General features: G+C 33.9%; 1 protein-coding gene across 1 annotated transcript in view; it reads left to right on the forward strand.

Annotated features, from left to right (window-relative positions):
- The first annotated feature begins 210 nt into the window (after positions 1–210).
- The window catches only part of LOC128025489 (transcription elongation regulator 1-like protein), an 85,466-nt gene continuing 67,498 nt past the window's right edge, over positions 211–18,178 (forward strand). Inside the window, exons 1-4 of the mRNA XM_052611902.1 lie at positions 211–714; positions 1,662–1,937; positions 5,241–5,387; positions 6,123–6,303. Coding sequence (XP_052467862.1) covers positions 1,674–1,937; positions 5,241–5,387; positions 6,123–6,303 — 592 coding nt within the window. The 5' untranslated portion in view covers positions 211–714; positions 1,662–1,673. The remainder of the gene's footprint in view (positions 715–1,661; positions 1,938–5,240; positions 5,388–6,122; positions 6,304–18,178) is intronic.

Here is an 18,178-nt window from a genome sequence, read left to right on the forward strand (position 1 = left end):
ACCTGTGGTCCCAAAAAGGACACTAGGGTTAAATAAACTATTATGTAGGTTTTAAACGAGGTAAATCGTGTCACTGGTTACAGATTGAAACAGTTGTCACAATATTCTAATCATCCCAGCTCATCAGAGTGCGGTTGTGCGTCTTTGCGCGTCCTGACGCACTTTGTGTTGTGCTGCGCACGGCGCCATCAGATCCGCTCAGAAAGCAAATGCACCCGGTCTGGACTGTCAGGAGGACTTTCAGCAGAGCATATCTGTTAGGCTATCTGTTCATCCACGACGATTGTCTACATAGCAAACACAAGTTCTACAAGCATGAATGAGAAATAGAGGATTATAATGTGATTAGGGATGGTTTTGCGATGCTTTCCGAGTCACCACTGCGGGAGGTTGAGGAATCGTCGGCTTGACAGTGAACAGGTTTCCACGAGATTCCCACGGAGCTCTTGGGAGCGAGATGAACAACCCGCCGGTGTGATCGTGCACATGGAGAGCGCAATCCACGGCGCGTGAACGCACGCACGGAGATCCGTGTATTCTCTGCGCTTTGGGCACCATTCTTACCGGATATTCTTAAAAACCTTCGTCTGCAGATACAGTTTCGTTTTTAATTGACCTGCTTGTATTTTGCATTACTTATTGATTTCCAACGAAACACTAACAAACATAAACTATGTTGAACTAAAGGGATTCTTCAAACCCCTCATAGAGTAGGTGAGTTTGGATCTAATATTTGGTGTATCTTACAATTAAAAACACTCAAAAAAATAATAATAAAATAATAATAACTTTTCCGTTTAAGTTACACAGAAAAGCCCTTAATAAGAGCCTTGCTCCTGTTCAAATGAGCTTTTTGGAAAGGGAGCCTGTTTAGATAATGCTATGGGCTTTTTTTTTCTTTTTCTTTTTCTTTTTTTCCTTCAGATTCTGATTCTCGTGATAGCAGGTATATGATTATCTGCGTGGAGAAAACAGGCTAATGAAAGAATTGTCTTGTGGTGATGTTTGAGTTCTGGTTATGCATTTAATATAATTTATGCATATACGTTTTTTGTGCTTTTGTAATATGTGCTAAAATATCCATCAACTTTAAGAGATTTCTGGACTGTGTAGTTTTTTGTTTTTTGATATTATTAAAAGTTTCATAGGCGCAGTCTTGTTATTTTAGTGAACGAGTCTGAATAACTTTTTCCATTTAAGTTACAAATATTTTTTTTATTTTTTTTTTTATTTTTTTTTATGATTGACATTTTTATTTATTTATTTATTTATTTTTTGCGTTGCATCCACCTGTTTTAGCCCATGCGCATGCATGTGCTGCAGAATTTGGGAGGGGAGCCTATATTATGTTTCAGCGGGCGTATTTTTTATACATATTCTGAATTTCAAAGTACCCTACTTTTTTTTTTTTTGGCCATGCATTTAAATCAGTCATGCATGCATAAATTACGGAATATGTACAGACAGTGCCCCAGTTTTGTCAATCGAAGACGCGGATACATGTGCGCTATCTATCTATCTATCTATCTATCTATCTATCTATCTATCTATCTATCTATCTATCTATCTATCTATCTATCTATCTATCTATCTATCTATCTTTTTTCCACTCCACAGACAGCTTCTTCACTCTCCATCCATCCTTCTTTTGATCTATATAGGATGCAGCAGGAATGATCCCGGTCCAGCGCGTTAAAGCTCAGCCTCAGCTGTGGCACGTGAGCGCCGAAGCTCCTCCGTGGCTATGGATGGTCCCGACCACCTCCGGAATGTGTAGGGTGGGATCTGTTCCTCCCGTGCTCATCTCCTCTCGCCCTCCTCCGGTGATTCAGACGGTCTCGGGATGGCAGATGTCCTGCGATCCGTTTGTGCCCGTGATGCGCGCTGCCGCCGCGGAACCCGCGACCATCAATCAGTTCAGTCTGCCCAGTGCTCAGGTAACAGGGATTCACATGCAAATAAAAATCCTCACTTTCTCCTGAACAGTTTATAGAGTTTAAAAGAGTCATTTCTTACAATTAATGAATGAATTAATGTATGACCCATTACTAAATTATAGCCTACAAGGACCAAGTCTTTCATAAAGGTTTCTTTCTCATCTCCTTGTTGCCACAGTTGCTTTTGGTTTGGTTACTGTGTATATTAAGGCTCTGTTTCTGCAAAGGTACCGAACTGATAAATATATAATAGCAGCTATAATGTATATGATAATACAGATAGCAATATATAGAATATAGACTTAGATGTTCACTCCCAATGTTTTGGGAGATCATCGTTACTTTTCAAAGACTGATGTCTTCTATTATTTATATGAATGAGGATTTCAGAATTTATGTAGATATTTGATATGGTGTGCATGACAACATGAAAGTCTATTTATAATAAATCACATGCATCCAAAACATTTGCTTCTACCAAATCAAATGGAAAACTCCCAGGGGCTTCCTTTCACTTTTTTTTTGGATACATTTTTCACTATGAAAGTTTTGTCAAAAAAAATAAATAAATAATAAGTTTTGGACTTTTACTAAGGGTAAGGCTTTAGCACATTTCTCTACAGGGTTAAATAATGCAATTAAAATGCATTACAATTGTCCTTAAGGATAAGATTGTGTCCATAATATAGTTTTGGCCTTAAATTTAAGTTCTGGCTGCAAATGTCCTGAAAATAATTAATTATTGCTAGATAATTTATCTTAATAGAATGTTTAGATACAGTACAATTCAACGTTTTACTCAGTACCCTGTTGATGATTTGGATAAGTGAAAAGTTATTGTATATTATTGTTTTATTGCATTATAATGTATTATTTCCCACTTTTGAAGTCACAATTATGAGTTTGTCATGTTCAAATGCTTTCTTGTTGGAGACAATAGAAATTGTGGATGACACTAGTTTCAATCTTGCCAATTTCTTGGGGAAATTTTATTAAAGCCAAAATGTATTAAACATATTTAATATCCAAAGGATAAAAAAAAAAAAAAAAGTTTCATCCCTTTCCTTGACAAACATACAAACATTACCCACTCCATTGTACACATTCACGTCTAGAAAGTCATCTAGTCATCAAGTTTCAGTCAAATAAGTGCTGTTTTCATTATATAAATACAAACAAAATGTATCACATTGCCATTTAAATACAGCAAATACACATGACTGTAATGTCAAGAAAAATCAATTTATATGTTGTGGGAAAAAAAATTACAAAACTAGGGCAATAGTCCTTGTAGTGAAAGTGTATGTTTTGCCCAATTCGGACATTAAAATGATGTCTTCCCAGTTGTAAATATGACTTGAGAGGTCGTAAAAGGCAGCATAAATGGTTTTCTTTTTGGCCAAAGGTCAAAGGTCATAACCCAAAAATGTTTTTATTTTTTTTTTAAATCAAAAATATTAGTTTTTGTAGTATTAGCCAGTGATCCTATAGTACTTTGTGTATGATATGCAGCTACCATTTGTGCAGTAAATACAAATATACTGTAAATCACAGAACTAAGATTAGTTCACATCACTAAGTTCAGTTTTAAATCACTAGCACACACACACACACACACAACTCTTCGTCTGAGCATTTTGACTTGCTGTGATAATGATTTAGCAAAGTGAAGGTGTCTTTCTAATACAATGATTCAAGGTCTTGATTAAATCTTGAAACAATTTTATTTAAAGGACTGGCAGCTGCTAGAATATGCCTAATAATGGGACCAGTAAGGACTGAAATGTGCAGCACAGTATATGATGTTGATAACATTTTATCAACATCACTTTTGGAGAACTTGCCACTGTTAAAGCAGAAAATCTAAATTCTATGCATTACCTCCCATCAGCTCCGCTGCTTCATCACTAGAGGCACTGTGCTCAAGATGACCCTCACATCTGTGGTTTCTTCCCCCTCACGACTCAAACTCAGCGTGACATTTAATCTGTGTGCCGGGCAGAGGCATGAACACCATTGCTCCACAGCCCTGGCATTGAGAACTTTGTGCTTTCACATCATTAAAGTGCCGTTCAGAGGAGCCAGCAAGCATGAACTCAAGTCAAACTGCACTGGAACCAGAGAGAGAGAGAGAGAGAGAGAGAGAGTTAGAGACAGAGACAGTGGGAGGAAAGAGTATATTATTTAAACAGAGACTTTGAGTTGCAGACAGCCTTCAGAAGCCTTTGATTGACTGCTACTGCAGAGAGGCATTGATGCAGAACCGAGCATGATAAAACAGGATGTTATTCTGAACGCAGAAGAAGCAGATATAGAGCGTAATCAGCAGAGAACTTTCCTAGCTTCAAAGTCAACATGTAATGATGTCCAAAACCCATTTGTCCTTTGTAATATGATGTGTTTTTGAGTGATACTGAAAATTATATTAAAGTACTGAAAGGTGGTTTGGATCAGGAATGGGTTTTTAAAAAGGCCAGTTTTGATTTCATACTGACTTGTTGTGTGCTCATAGTAAGTTTAAAGGATAGCCAAAAAAACAACATCCAACAATCAATATAATCTTACACAGCCTTCAGGTCATCATATTTTTACATTTATGAAAATAAAAGATGGCTGTTGCAGCCCGAATGGTTACACTGGTGATTCAACAAATCCAAACACTGATAGTCTTGCACTATTAAGAATAAAGTTCCTAAACTTTGTGTGTGTGTGTGTGTGTGTGTGTGTGTGAGAGAGAGAGAGGGAGAGAGAGAGAGAGATGTGAATGACCTTTTAGAACTTTTTAAAAAATGTGTTTTTCTACTATAAAGAAAAAAAAAAAAAAAAAAAAATTGGATCGAAAAGTCTTCATGGATGTTAAAAGAAGTCAATTTCCCAATCATTCACAGTAAAGATCCACTAACAAGTGGTTTCTCTGTAGTTATTGAATGAGATACAAAAAAAATTACAGACATGACTGTGATTGTGGTCATCGTGTAAAACTGTAGTAATTAAACCTTCCTTGATCCAGAAATATCTGCTGTAATCAGTGTTATGAGGAAAAAACATCTAATGTTTTGTGTTGATTATTGGGAATTTAGCATTTATCCTGTTGCAGATGATGGAATAGCCAAAGAACAGCATCCGTTTTGCCAAAACAGACTTCCATAACTTTCCCATAAAATCCCTGTAACTAAAATGCTTTCTTGACAGCTTTCCATCCCACCCAGGTCTGATACAGTTCTTCACTTCTTCTTAATGAGATCGACCTGAAAAGATCTCAGTGGTAATCTCAGAAACATCTCTTCTGCTTGTCTGTCCCAGTGGGAGATGCCGGCCAGGCCTCATGTGTTGGGTTTCCAACCTTCTGCAAGTGTGGATCTACTTCCAGTGTTTCCTCAAGTATACCGGACGGTCCTGCCTCCACACTACGGCAAGGGCTGGGTGGAAAAACGTGTGCCTGACTACAAGGTAAAGGAAGCATTCATGGTATTTGATTATTTTCAGTTTTGGGGTGTAAATCTCAAAAAACCTGTAAGGAATGCCATAGTTCATCAAAAAAATAAATAAAATAAAAATAAAATAAATAATAATAATAATAATAATAATAATAATTATATATATATATATATATATATATATATATATATATATATATATATATATATATATATATATATATATATATATATATATATATATAAATTAGCCTATTTGTATTAATTTTAAGCAATGTTCTTTTCATGGTAATACAGAATGTCTTCTAATTTTCTCTCGTTACTAAATCAAAGAGTCTCACCCAGATTAATATATATATATATTTATATATAAAGTTTTTATTAATATAATATAATATAATATAATATAATATAATATAATATAATATAATATAATATAATATAATATAATATAATATAATATTAATGAATGCAAGGAGGCACATGTATAGGCAACTTTCTTATTTTTATCAGATTTTTTTTATTTATTTATTTATTTATTTTTTTTATTTTTTATGAGATGTTATTAACCAAAGTAGGAATGTTTGCAAAAGCATCATTGCAACTTAATAACTTCCCATTCATTGTAAATGCAGTTTTGGTGTATACTCATATCCCCTCGTGACCGTGGGCATGCAAGAACAACTGTTCTGGGGAAATTTTGAGTTTTCATCATCCTGTCATTTATTTCAGTTTTTCTCATTTGCAGTTTTATCTAAACAACACTTTAGCTCTTGAGACCACCTGGATCAGTCCAGAGGAAATGGGAATTTTCCAGCGTCAGGAAAAGCCACTGCTGAGGACAAATCAAACGGCGTTGAGCATATGTAGGCCAGCTGCAGCCTCCAGGAATATCCACACTCTACTGCTGACACCCAGGCGCGTTTCAGGTAGGAGGAAGAATTTATGATCCCAGCACCCATTTTCCTACCTTTGTGATTCTGGCTCGCTGTTTGGCTAGCATTCATCAGAGGGCTTTATAAAAACCGCATCCTGTTTTCTATTTACTCCCTAGACTCTTTCAGGCTCATCTTCTAGTTTCTTTTTAAAACACCTTTCCTTTGTAACTTCAATCTTCTTATTTAACTTGATGTAATAATACCAGAGGATTGTCAGCTGAGATTTTACGGAGCAAATACCCGAAGCGAGGCTGTCACTCCCTCTGTCTGTGTGTTTGTGTGTGGGAAGAGAGGTGGTTTGATTTGTGCTTATGAAATGAACCCAAAATGACTTCAAATTTCAGCTCATTTTCAATCATAGTGTGGTTTAATCAACTAGATTGTGCACTGAAGGCTGCTTGAGAAGGCGTAAATGAAGACCCATAATGAGTATGCAGTAAAACTAAATATGCTATTTGATTCTGGTAACCTGACAAATGTATACACACATATACTGTATACCATGCTTCTTATGGTCATCCTGTTTTGCAGTATCTTGTGAACTCTGTACCTTTTAATAAATGAATCATGCATGTGGTTAAACTGAAACGTTACTATAAACGAGCATAGCTGTCCCTTTTGTCCCTCTATGTCTGTTATTATGCATTATAAATCAATTTTAAGACATTTCCATAGTGCAGACTTTGCAAAACATGCACTTAAATGTGATTTAACCTTCATGCTATAAATTGAGCGAGAATTTTTTTTTTTTACATACTTCACAAAGATGGTGGCTACTGACAAGTAAAGTGCAACAAAAAGTTAATAATGTGATGTTTGAAGATGCTTGCATTTGAATTATATTTATGTACATAATTCACAAAGATGGCGGCGAATGACTAGTACAGCGAGACATAAAGTTCAGTTCTGTTGTTTAAAGATTAAAAAAGTTGTTTATTGCAAATGCAAGAATTTTGTGTTTGTGACTTTTGTTTTTGCCATAATTGGCACAAGATGTTCTCGTTAAATCATTGACATCTTTTGGTGACATTGATGTGTGATTTACAGTAATGTGTTCAGAAGTGGGAAATTTGTCAGCTGTTTATGTTCAAAAAAAGCGATGATTAATTTGGAAAGGAATAATTCTGTTTAATTAATTACTCAAGCAATCTCTTAAGCAGCAGTAGCAAGGCATTCAAAGCTTTCTCCATGTAACTGTGTAAAATGTTGTCCTTCTAAATGATAACTTTAAGTTTGCTTAGCTATTTTTTTTTCTATAGATATTAAAGATTGTAAACTTATGGTTACACCTTTTAATGAAACAACAGCATGCAGAAGTTTGGAAGCTCTGCATTCTGAAAATGAGCGAGCTTTAGCACGGGAATACTAGATCAGATCCATTTTGTGGAGACACATTTATGTGACCTAGTGTGAAACACACACCCAGCGATCCAATTGGTCAAAACGCATGAAGTGACTCCTTAATATATAAAATTTACTCACAGTGAACAAGTTAAATTGAAAACAGACCAGGGATTCAGATGCAGCTGAGCGGTGTATCATACAGCGCTGCATTTAATTCCAAACGCTCTTGCCCTCCAGCAGAGAGCCAGTGTGTTACCCCTGTGCTCGTCCCTGATCATAATTCCTTAGCTGTAGACACTTTCAGGTAGACAGTGATTTATTAGATTGCAGATGCACTCATGTGCCGTTCAAAGATTAGTCCTTGAGAGATGAAAAGTTCACTCCTGTAGAGGGGTTTCTGTCTTTTTCGGACGGCAAAGTCTATAATGAGAGGAAGTGAATAGAATATCTTAGCAGCACAGATTCTGCACAAGCCTGAGGCTGATAAAGATTTGACCTTTGTGACTACACTTTTACAAGTTTAACACTTCAAGTGTTCTTTGGAATAGATCAAAGGTTTGAAAAGTATTAATAAAGCCATTAGATATTCTGAACAATGTAAATGTTCTGGTACGCTTCAGTTCATCTTGACTTCAGAGCTATAATCAATATCACTTGAGAAGCTCGACTTCTTGTACTTGTAAGCCGGATAAACATACTTAATACTACTTACTGTAAAGGATTTCTGACAACTTAATGCCCATACAATTATTTAGCAAATTAATATGATAACTGAGTATGTATGTTTGCAGTATGCAACTGACATAAAAGATGACTCTTTTTTTATTTTTATGATATATTTCAAATGTATTTATAAATGTTTAATCGTCTGTCCAGACGTGATTTAGTTATGCAGATGGAACAAATAATAATAATAATAATAATAATAATAATAATAATAATAATAATAATAATAATAATAATAAATGTATAACGACTGCAGAAAATATAATTATACAATTGATATGATAAAATATTATAATACATTTTATTGCTTAATTATAAGTATATTGATTTTTGAGATTGCATATTATATCTAAAATAGTATTATATATATATATATATATATATATATATATATATATATATATATATATATATATATATATATATATATATATATATATATTACAATTAATGTATTGAGTTTTCTTTTAGGATAAATGTGATAAATGTTTAAAAAGAGTGTTATATAACCAGAATAAAAACGTAAACAAACATTTTATGAGTGAACATGCAATGATTATAAATTATATATTGAAACTTTATTCATCAGGCCTATTTCAATTTAATATATTTCAATGTAGCTTTTACTTCTGCCGTGATATCTGTTCAGAATCCATTCTAAAGATATGTCATGTTCTGTTTTGTCTTCTGGTGAGAAAGTCAGTCGCTCAAGGTTGTCACGATGTGCTCCGGCAGACGTGTCAGGGTGAGTTATACTGTCTGTGAAAAGAGCTGTCTTATTTTCTCTATCTCTGAGCAGCTTGAGTTTTTCTTGCCATTTGAGACGCAATTAAATTAGCAGTATGTTTTTTTGTGGTTAAAAACGTCAATGTTATCTTTGTGCTGTAAATGTGCCTTTGATGTCTTAACTTGCAGTTTAGGTAAGAACGGTTGAACTATTGAGTTTATGTGAGTGTTTAGTCTACCCAACTGTATCCAATATAGCTCTATTAAAATAAATGAATAAATAAAGGTCATATAGGCAAGCAAAGGCTAGACTCATAAGAATCATGGGCAATATACATATATATTTTTTTTAAAATTAGAAACGTACTGTACTTTAGTACAATATATGTCCATATACAGTATGTGTAGTCATTGCGTGTTTCAAAAGAACAATGTACCAGTGTGAAAATTCCATTATGTGAGGAATATGCCAAAAAAAAAAGTTGTTATTCACTGAAAATATCTCAAATCTCATTCTTTATTTTTTGTCTATTTAGAATCATATCGGGTTAATTCACTGAACAACTGGTGTCAATCTTTAATGAATTCGAATTTGAATATGGACGCAAATGTGATTTCAGAGCTTCAGTAGAGCTTACGATTATCATAAAATGATTACTGTACACATTCAAAAGTTTGGGGTTGATACTGTGTGTGTGTGTGTGTGTGTATATATATATATATATATATATATATATATATATATATATATATATATATATATATATATTATATATTATTATATATATAAGTTTAAAAGTTGCTCAACCTTGCTCACCAAGGTTGCATTTATTTGATTAAAATACAGTAAATATAGAAATAATCTAAAATATTATTACAATTTAAAATAATGTAATATATTTCAAAATGTTCACCATCATTACTCCAGTCTTACTCTTACAGTGTCACATGATCCTTCAAACATCATGCTGATTTGCTGCTCAATGAACAATTACTATTATTATCAAATCTAGAAAACAGATTTACAGCTTAATATTTTTGTGGAATGACAATATACAGTATATATATATATATATATATATATATATATATATATATATATATATATATATATCAATCACTTTATATCACTTTATATCACTTTTAATCAATTTATGATATAATTATATAACAAGAGATTGTGAATCTCTATACGTGAACAGGGTTTGGAGATTCAGTCTTGTAGTATACACTTTTTTTTCAACGTTTTTGAGTTGAAAAAAAAAATGATGGAAATAACAGATGTGGGTGTGGAACTAAAGTCTGCTGCCATCTGTCAAACACTTCTACGGTTTGTGGTTGCATCTGTATGCTTCATAACCCCAAAATCATATCTCTATACCCCGTAAACCAAAAAGCAGCAGAAGCCTGTTTCTGTGGCTAAATTTTTTCGAAAATGATTTGTTTCTCATGCATATATCGATGCAAATCAGTTTGTTGTGACTGATGTTTTTGTGATTTATGAGAATCTTATTTAGAGCTGTGTCTACTGTGTCTACTAAAAATTGAGGTATATTTAAAGTGAGGTTTAAGATTAATGTTACATTCTTGCATGCTGTGAAGGTCATGAATGAGGAAACAATTTTTTATTTTAAACTTGTTATTAATGGAATGGAAATATTTCTGGAAGCCCATAAACTATTATTGTACAAGCAGGAATAGGTTGAGTTTAACATTCAGTGTGATTGAAATGTATGCAAGCCTGTTTCCACCACAGAATGAAAAAAAGAAGGTTACTGCCACATTTATCTCACAATTATGATTTTCTTTCTCACAATACTGAGTTTACATTTTATGGAAGAGGAATAGGGCCAAATAATACAAAAAATAAAACCATCTCTAGAGTAAAGTCATTAAAACGCTAGATTAAACTTGTGAAATTTCGAGAAAAAAGTCCAAATAAAATGCTGGGAATAAACACATTAAAATATGAGAAAAAAAAAAAAAAAATGTTTTCGAGAAGAGACTACAAGAAAAAAGTTGTGTTATCGAGAAAAATCGTTCAATTTTGAAAAAACAAAAACAAAAAAATCTTGAGAATAAACTCATTAAATGTCGTATGTGATGAAAAGAGGAAGAAGAGTGAGTTTGGCTGAAGTCAGAATCGATCTTTTGTCGAGTGCATCGCGTACTTCATCCACAAGCATTACGCTCTACGACCTGCACCGCTACAGATGCTATCAAAACACTGTCCAACCAGATCAAATGAACATGACACAGATGTGTTTAATCTCAGCATTTTATTTTGACTTTTTATTTCTCGTAATGTAAAAAAATAAAAAAAATTTTCTCGCATTTTTTCTCGCTATTTGAATATTTTTGAAATGTAATAATATATAATGACATAACATTATATATTAAAATGAATTTAATCTCGAGATGGGTTTTTTATTATTATTATTTTTTTTTTATTGCTTGGCCCAAATCCTCTTCCAAAACATCTAACAATTATGACTTTTTTATATGTTGTTATATTTTATTTATTATTTTTTTTTTATTTATTTATTTTTTTCACACAGAATCGAAAATATATTTGTGATAAAAAGAGTCTCACAATTAAAAAAAATAAATAAAAAATAAGTCAAAATTGTGAGATAAAACCTCAAAATTGCTGTATTGTTCTGTTGTACTTAGGACTTTGTCACAATTCTGACTTCTTTTCTTGCATTCCGCGTTATATCTCACCATACTGACATTTTACATCTCAGAATCATGACTTTTTTTCTCAGAATTCTTTTAAAATTTCTTTCTATATATAGTTTATATCTTGCAATTCTGAATTTATATATAGACATGAACAGAATTTAAATTTTTCTGAGAAAAAACGTAATTACCTTATGTGCGTTTATTTAAATGGAATGTGCATACTTTTTTACACCGATCAAACAGTAATTTGCACATATTTTACTAGGTGGCTTATTCACTCGAATGACCCCACCCAACCCCACCCCTAAACCTACCTCTCACAGAAATCATGCACAATTATGATTTATAGACCATATCCATTTAATGAGCACGTGTGTTCTCTGGGATCGAACCCATGATCACATTATTACTAGGGCTGTCAAATGATTAACATTTTTAATCAAATTAATCAGAATTTTCAGTGGATTAATCAGGATTAATCACTATTTGTAATTACACCTGAATCCTAACCATTTTTTTTCTGAAATGCATACCAAAAGATAAATAACAGGACACAGATACATAATTTGCATGTATTGATTCATCAATGCGGTTCTTTTTTTCTGAATTTCAAAAGTTTAACATTTACTTAGATCAAATTTACCTGAGCACTATATCAAACCATACCATTTAACTACAGATAGTGTAAGAGTTTTAGGTGAACCAGTGGTTAAATATAGCCACATATCTATGAAATTATGCATAGAGAAACTCGAAAGAATGAACTCAGAAACAAAAACATGCGCCACCATCACATAAGCAGCACTCTGGGCACTTTTGTTTTTGGGAGCTGTTCATTTGCTCTGCCACAATACTTTAGGATCGATATTTTCACGTTCTGAAGGCTTCAAGTGCCAGTAAAGCCAAGTAAAAATGCATATGCTTTCCTAAATAGCTGTAATTTTCGCTGCATTGCATGTGGGCGTTCTGCGCATGCGCAGTGTGAAACACAGGACGCTATAAAAGGAAGAAGCTCCAGCGTATCAACTACCAAAGTCGTCTCTGTTTATCGAGCTTGGCATGAATGTATTTGAGAGTAACTGGGGTAAAACCTTAAGCTTCTTTGGTGTTTTCGTTGCGGCGCTCACCGCTGTTTTTTACTATCTTGAGAAATACAGAGATTGACGAGACTTTCCTGACCTGAATAATTTGTCACACTGCGCATGCATGAAATGCGTTAAAAAATTTGACGTAATTAACAACAAACAACTATTTAACGTCATTAACGCGCTATTTTTGACAGCCCTAATTATTACATTTAGTCATATAACACAACATACTCTACCAACTGAGCTACACAAAACCGGAATTATAACGCAAATAAAAGAGTACAAAACATTAATATGAAAATGTCCTATTGCAGATAGGGGCACAATTGTAGTATATGCTCTGATGTGTTGTATTTCAGGGATTTGGACAAACAATCTACGAGCGTATTGGTTGAAGGACAGGTTGTATTAGCCATTCAAAACTGTTCTTAAATATGCAAAACGTTCCTTTTATAACTCTTTTGGGGCATAAAATAAGCATTCAACCCTTCTGTTGCCTGTCAGTTTTTCTAGGCCACAGGCAAATTGGCTGAGAATTAAAAAGTTTATCTTTGATCTGGAGAAGTACAAAATCTACTTGATCTTTGTCTTCACCTTTGATGAGCTTAGCTCGGTAAAAGCTGAATGGATCAAACCATTTTTTCGAACACACTTCGGCATCAGTTATAAAGCGATAGTTTTTCAGTTATTCACCCTCAGCACAACAAACCTTTGGGGAAAATCTGAGCTTCAGAAGTTAGATGTCTGTGTCCAGGAATCAGCTGTGGAATTGAATTAAGAGTTGTTCTTACAAAGTCATCCTCACGGGCTGGAGCTGTTGATGAGCGTTAGCCGAGGCAGTAATTGTTGCCAGGGGGTGTGCGGCACTCTCGCAATCGAACTCTGTGAGGAAGTCCAATTTGTGACTTCGTAGTCACACTTCCTTACCGCAGGGAGAAGGAAGTTCTCGATGTCTGCAAACACATCCGCACAGGTCAGCAGCAGTTTAAGAGCTTTTCCCTCAGGTAACAGATTACTTTATTAGGGGCACTAAATATTCTCAAGATAAACTGATGCAGCACTCATAGCATTTGCCTGTCTAAAAAAGGACTGTTTTTTTTTTCTGTGAGAGTGCTGATGTCTGTCATAATGTGGTGTTTTCCTCAACTTTTTCGATTTTAATAAGCATGCATCTACAGTCTTAGCCTCACATGTCACGCCTACAGTTCTTTAACAGATCTTCTGTTACATGCTGCACACAAAACTGCCAAATATGATATAATCGGTAGTTACTATTCGCTGTCTGGTACTGGGTGGATACAAGCGCTCTGAAGAAGAACTAATCACTAGATTTACAAGTTTCAGTGGTTAGTGGCATCACATTTGGCAAAGATATAATTTTTTTAAAGATACTTAGCTGTAAGTATACATAAATATTCACAAGCAGAAGTGTATGTTCTGGTATTACTGTTCAGAAATAATCATTCTGAACTTGCTCATTAAGAATGTAAGACAGTTCATACACACACACATATATATATATAGATAGATAGATAGATAGATAGATAGATAGATAGATAGATAGATAGATAGATAGATAGATATTTTATTCTCATCTGAAAGAGACAGTTGGTGGATTTTTAGCTGAGAGAGACAACTGTAAGATGTCTCACCTGAAAATTCATAGGAAAAAGATAAATTGTAGATTTTTCAACTCAAATTTCATTCGAAGATGGCAGATTTTGCACCTGGAAATTTACTTTAAAGATATAATTGGCTTATTTTTTTCACCTGAAAGTTCAGTTGAAAGAGACACTTATTTATGGAGACTTATATTTTCCTGTAGCTCAAAGTGTAGAGCATATGGTCTTAGCCATATATTAAGGTCATAGGTTCAATTCCCTGAGGATGCATTAACTTTATTGATTTTTTTTTTTTTTTTTTTTGCCTTGGTTAAAAACTAAATAAGTCCAATTTGGATAAAAGCATCTGCCAAATGTTTAAATAGAAGATTACACTTTACTCTTTAACATCTCTTGTGGCAACAGTAAGAATGACATGTTTTTGTTATGAACTTCAATGTGCTAAAACACAATGCAAAGTGAACATACTATTGCTATAGTAACGAACGCAACTTTAAAGCACTTCTGATCGAAAGATAAACCGTGCGCCACTGTGTGTTGGGTATATCTCAGCATATTTTGTCTACATTAAATAGATAAATATAGGCTATTAAATCACTGTTGACCCCCCCCCCCCAGCACACTAAACATTTTATTTATATTAATTAACAATTGTCTATTGTGTAATATATACTGTCTAACAACAAAGCATGCAGAAAACTAGTCTAAAATCTTTTAGAACGGCTTGGATTCAACTCACTTTATTTTTCTCATTGTTTGAAATAAAATTATATATAATTTTTTTTGTAAATGTTATTAGTCATGAAGGATAGGCTGATACTGATATGTGTGTTACGAGCTTAAGAGTATTTATGTGTGTGTGTGTGTGTGTGTGTGTGGTTTCCTACAAAGAAATGTAGAAATACAACAATTAACAATAAAAACGATTAACAATAAAATTAAAAAAATAAGAACAAAGATGCACATTACAAATACATTATTGAAATACGTCCTAGATAACATAATCCTTACTTATTAACTCTCGATCATGTACTGCAAAGATGCACAAATAAAGATCTAGGTGCACAGAGAATACTATACAGTGATGTCAACATTGTTTTTTTAATAAGCAGTAAGTTTAGTATCACACCGAACACTATTGCGTTAGTGAAACTGTGATGAGTCATCTAGCAGTAACAACGTAATGATAACAGATAATTATCATATTAAGCAAAGTACAAGCAAAATAATCAAAATCCAAGCATTTAACATTTATAAGTTAATTGTCATAACTGAACAATACTGCACAAATTATAGCGATCACAAAGAAGCATGTGTACAGTATGTGTACAGCAAGTGTGAGTGTAAGTATACAACACCCCATCAGTTATATTCAGTTCTATACTGCCAACTGTTAGTTACTTGTGTTATGCCGGGAAGATCAAGATAATATTGACACCTGCTCAAGAGAAATCAACTTTCATCATGTGGAGATCATGAGAAAATTAAATTGTGTTTATGAGAAAACATAAAAAGAAAATCATAATCATCTATGGCCTTTTAGGACTTCCATACATATGTCATTGGAGGGAAACTTATCGACTTGTATGTCATATAAATTATACATTTTTATTAATATTATTATTATATATATATATATTTTTTTTTTTCAATAATGCAAGACCAAATTAAAATGCATTTAGATCTGAGTATGTTTGGAAAATGACTGGTGAAGCTGCAAGCCTGAAACTCTAACATACAATCGTGGCATAATGAAACCAGAGCAAATCAATATCTGAAGCAAATAACTTCCTGAGATTCCGACATTCTTCATCTACTCAACACAGAATCTGCCGCCAGCCGTGCATTCTGGGTCCAGTATTAATAATCTGTGTTCTACAGTGTTTACATCTAACCGAAGGAAACAAGAAATATGTTCAGCACAAAATAGAAGGTGTGATAGCGCAGATGTATATTTCCATCTTCAGTGCAGTTTCAACCCTCGGGGCCATTAAACTCCGTCTTCTGAAGGTATACATCTCTGTTCTATGGTAAGCTACGTATCGATCCCTCCTGCTCGTTTTCATGTACCAATAAACCAATATTTTATGCCGAATTTATCTGTTGAAAATGATTGGTTCAAGTATCCTATAAAAATAATAATAATAAAAAATATATAAAAAATAAAATCAAATTATGAAACTTAAGAATTAGTAATGATGTGAGTTTTGTAACAGTTCATGAATTTAAAATTGGAGATGGAAAAAATGCCTCCAAATAGTTCCGAAATAGTTCAGTCTTTATTTTAGCTCGCTCACAGTCATTCATTTATCGTCTAATGGTTGGAAGCATTGCAAATGCTTCCTGAGGGCTTTCCTGAGAAGGACTCATTCTGTTGTGTGCATTTTCAGGATCTACAGTGTGGTTTCTAGGCCAAAAAGTCATTTTTACTTTAACTCACCATTCCTCTGCTTTGCAGACCTGCTCTGAAATCTAATTTTTCATCTTCACAAATTTTAGCCTGGTCTTATTGACAGGACCTAATGGAACGTGAAAAGTCACTCTGGTTGCCTTGTCAAGAAATACGCGGCTTCTGGAAAATAGAGTTTAAAAGTTGAGTAGGCGATTTAGAAGTGTGCACTGAAGCATTTTGGCCCACCTTGAATGGATCACGTCGAAAGTCTCATGGGAAATTTAATGAGGGTTTAAACACCTTCACGTGGAACATGCATTTATTTTGTGCCACAGTGAGATTCATAACCAAGACTTAAAATTTGAGAAATACTTTGATTTCATTCGAGATAAAGGATGAAATCAATAACATGCCATCCATGCTAGCACATCAAAATGTGTACAAAATAAAAAGAAACTGTTTACTTCAGTTGTGCCAGAAGAATCCACCGCAGTGCAACAGTCACACGCTCCTTCGCATATGACTCCAGCTAGTTCAAACAAAATACTTCTGAAATAAGAAACATCGATTTGTCTGGCACACTTTCACTGCAGAATACGTGTGAATACTTATCATACACTGTGAAACTCCACAACTTTATTGGTGTATTCCAGGATGTGAATGAAATAATGACTGTGAATGAAAGAATATCTCCAAAAGTGTTTTTGCCATTTTCAAGGGCACAATCTGCTGAGTGGTGTCTTAAGCAACGCATATTGGCAAACCATATTCCAGATCAACCAAACCCATAGGAATTGTATTAAAGGTCCTATGACATGAAAATGTCACTTTCTGAGGTTTTTTAAGATTAATATGAGTTCCCCTAGCCTGTATATGGTCCCCAAGTTTCTAGAAATTTGAATCGGTGTAAATCGAGATTTTTCTATCTTTCTCTGCCTTTGAGAAAATGGAAGCTCAATCAGGCTGATCTTGAATCTCCTCGTTGTGACGTTTCAACGAGAATTGTTACCTCCCCTTTCTCTGCTTTGCCCGCCAAATATTTACATATAATTCAGCACAGGCGTTTCAAACAGACTTTTATGATATGGATTCGACAGCACCGGCACAAACAGTGAGTAACAGTGTTCATTAATGCCTGATCTGTGATTTCTGATGTGTAGCTAATCATTCAAGTTCACACAGATTTTCTTTCTAAATCGTTTAATACTGTTTATGCATCAGTGAATCAAGCCAGTGATTAACGATCAACTTCACGTTGTTTCTCTTAGTAGCATGAAACAAAT

This window comes from Carassius gibelio, chromosome A12 (assembly GCF_023724105.1).
Source record: "Carassius gibelio isolate Cgi1373 ecotype wild population from Czech Republic chromosome A12, carGib1.2-hapl.c, whole genome shotgun sequence".
NCBI classification, from domain to species: domain Eukaryota; kingdom Metazoa; phylum Chordata; class Actinopteri; order Cypriniformes; family Cyprinidae; genus Carassius; species Carassius gibelio.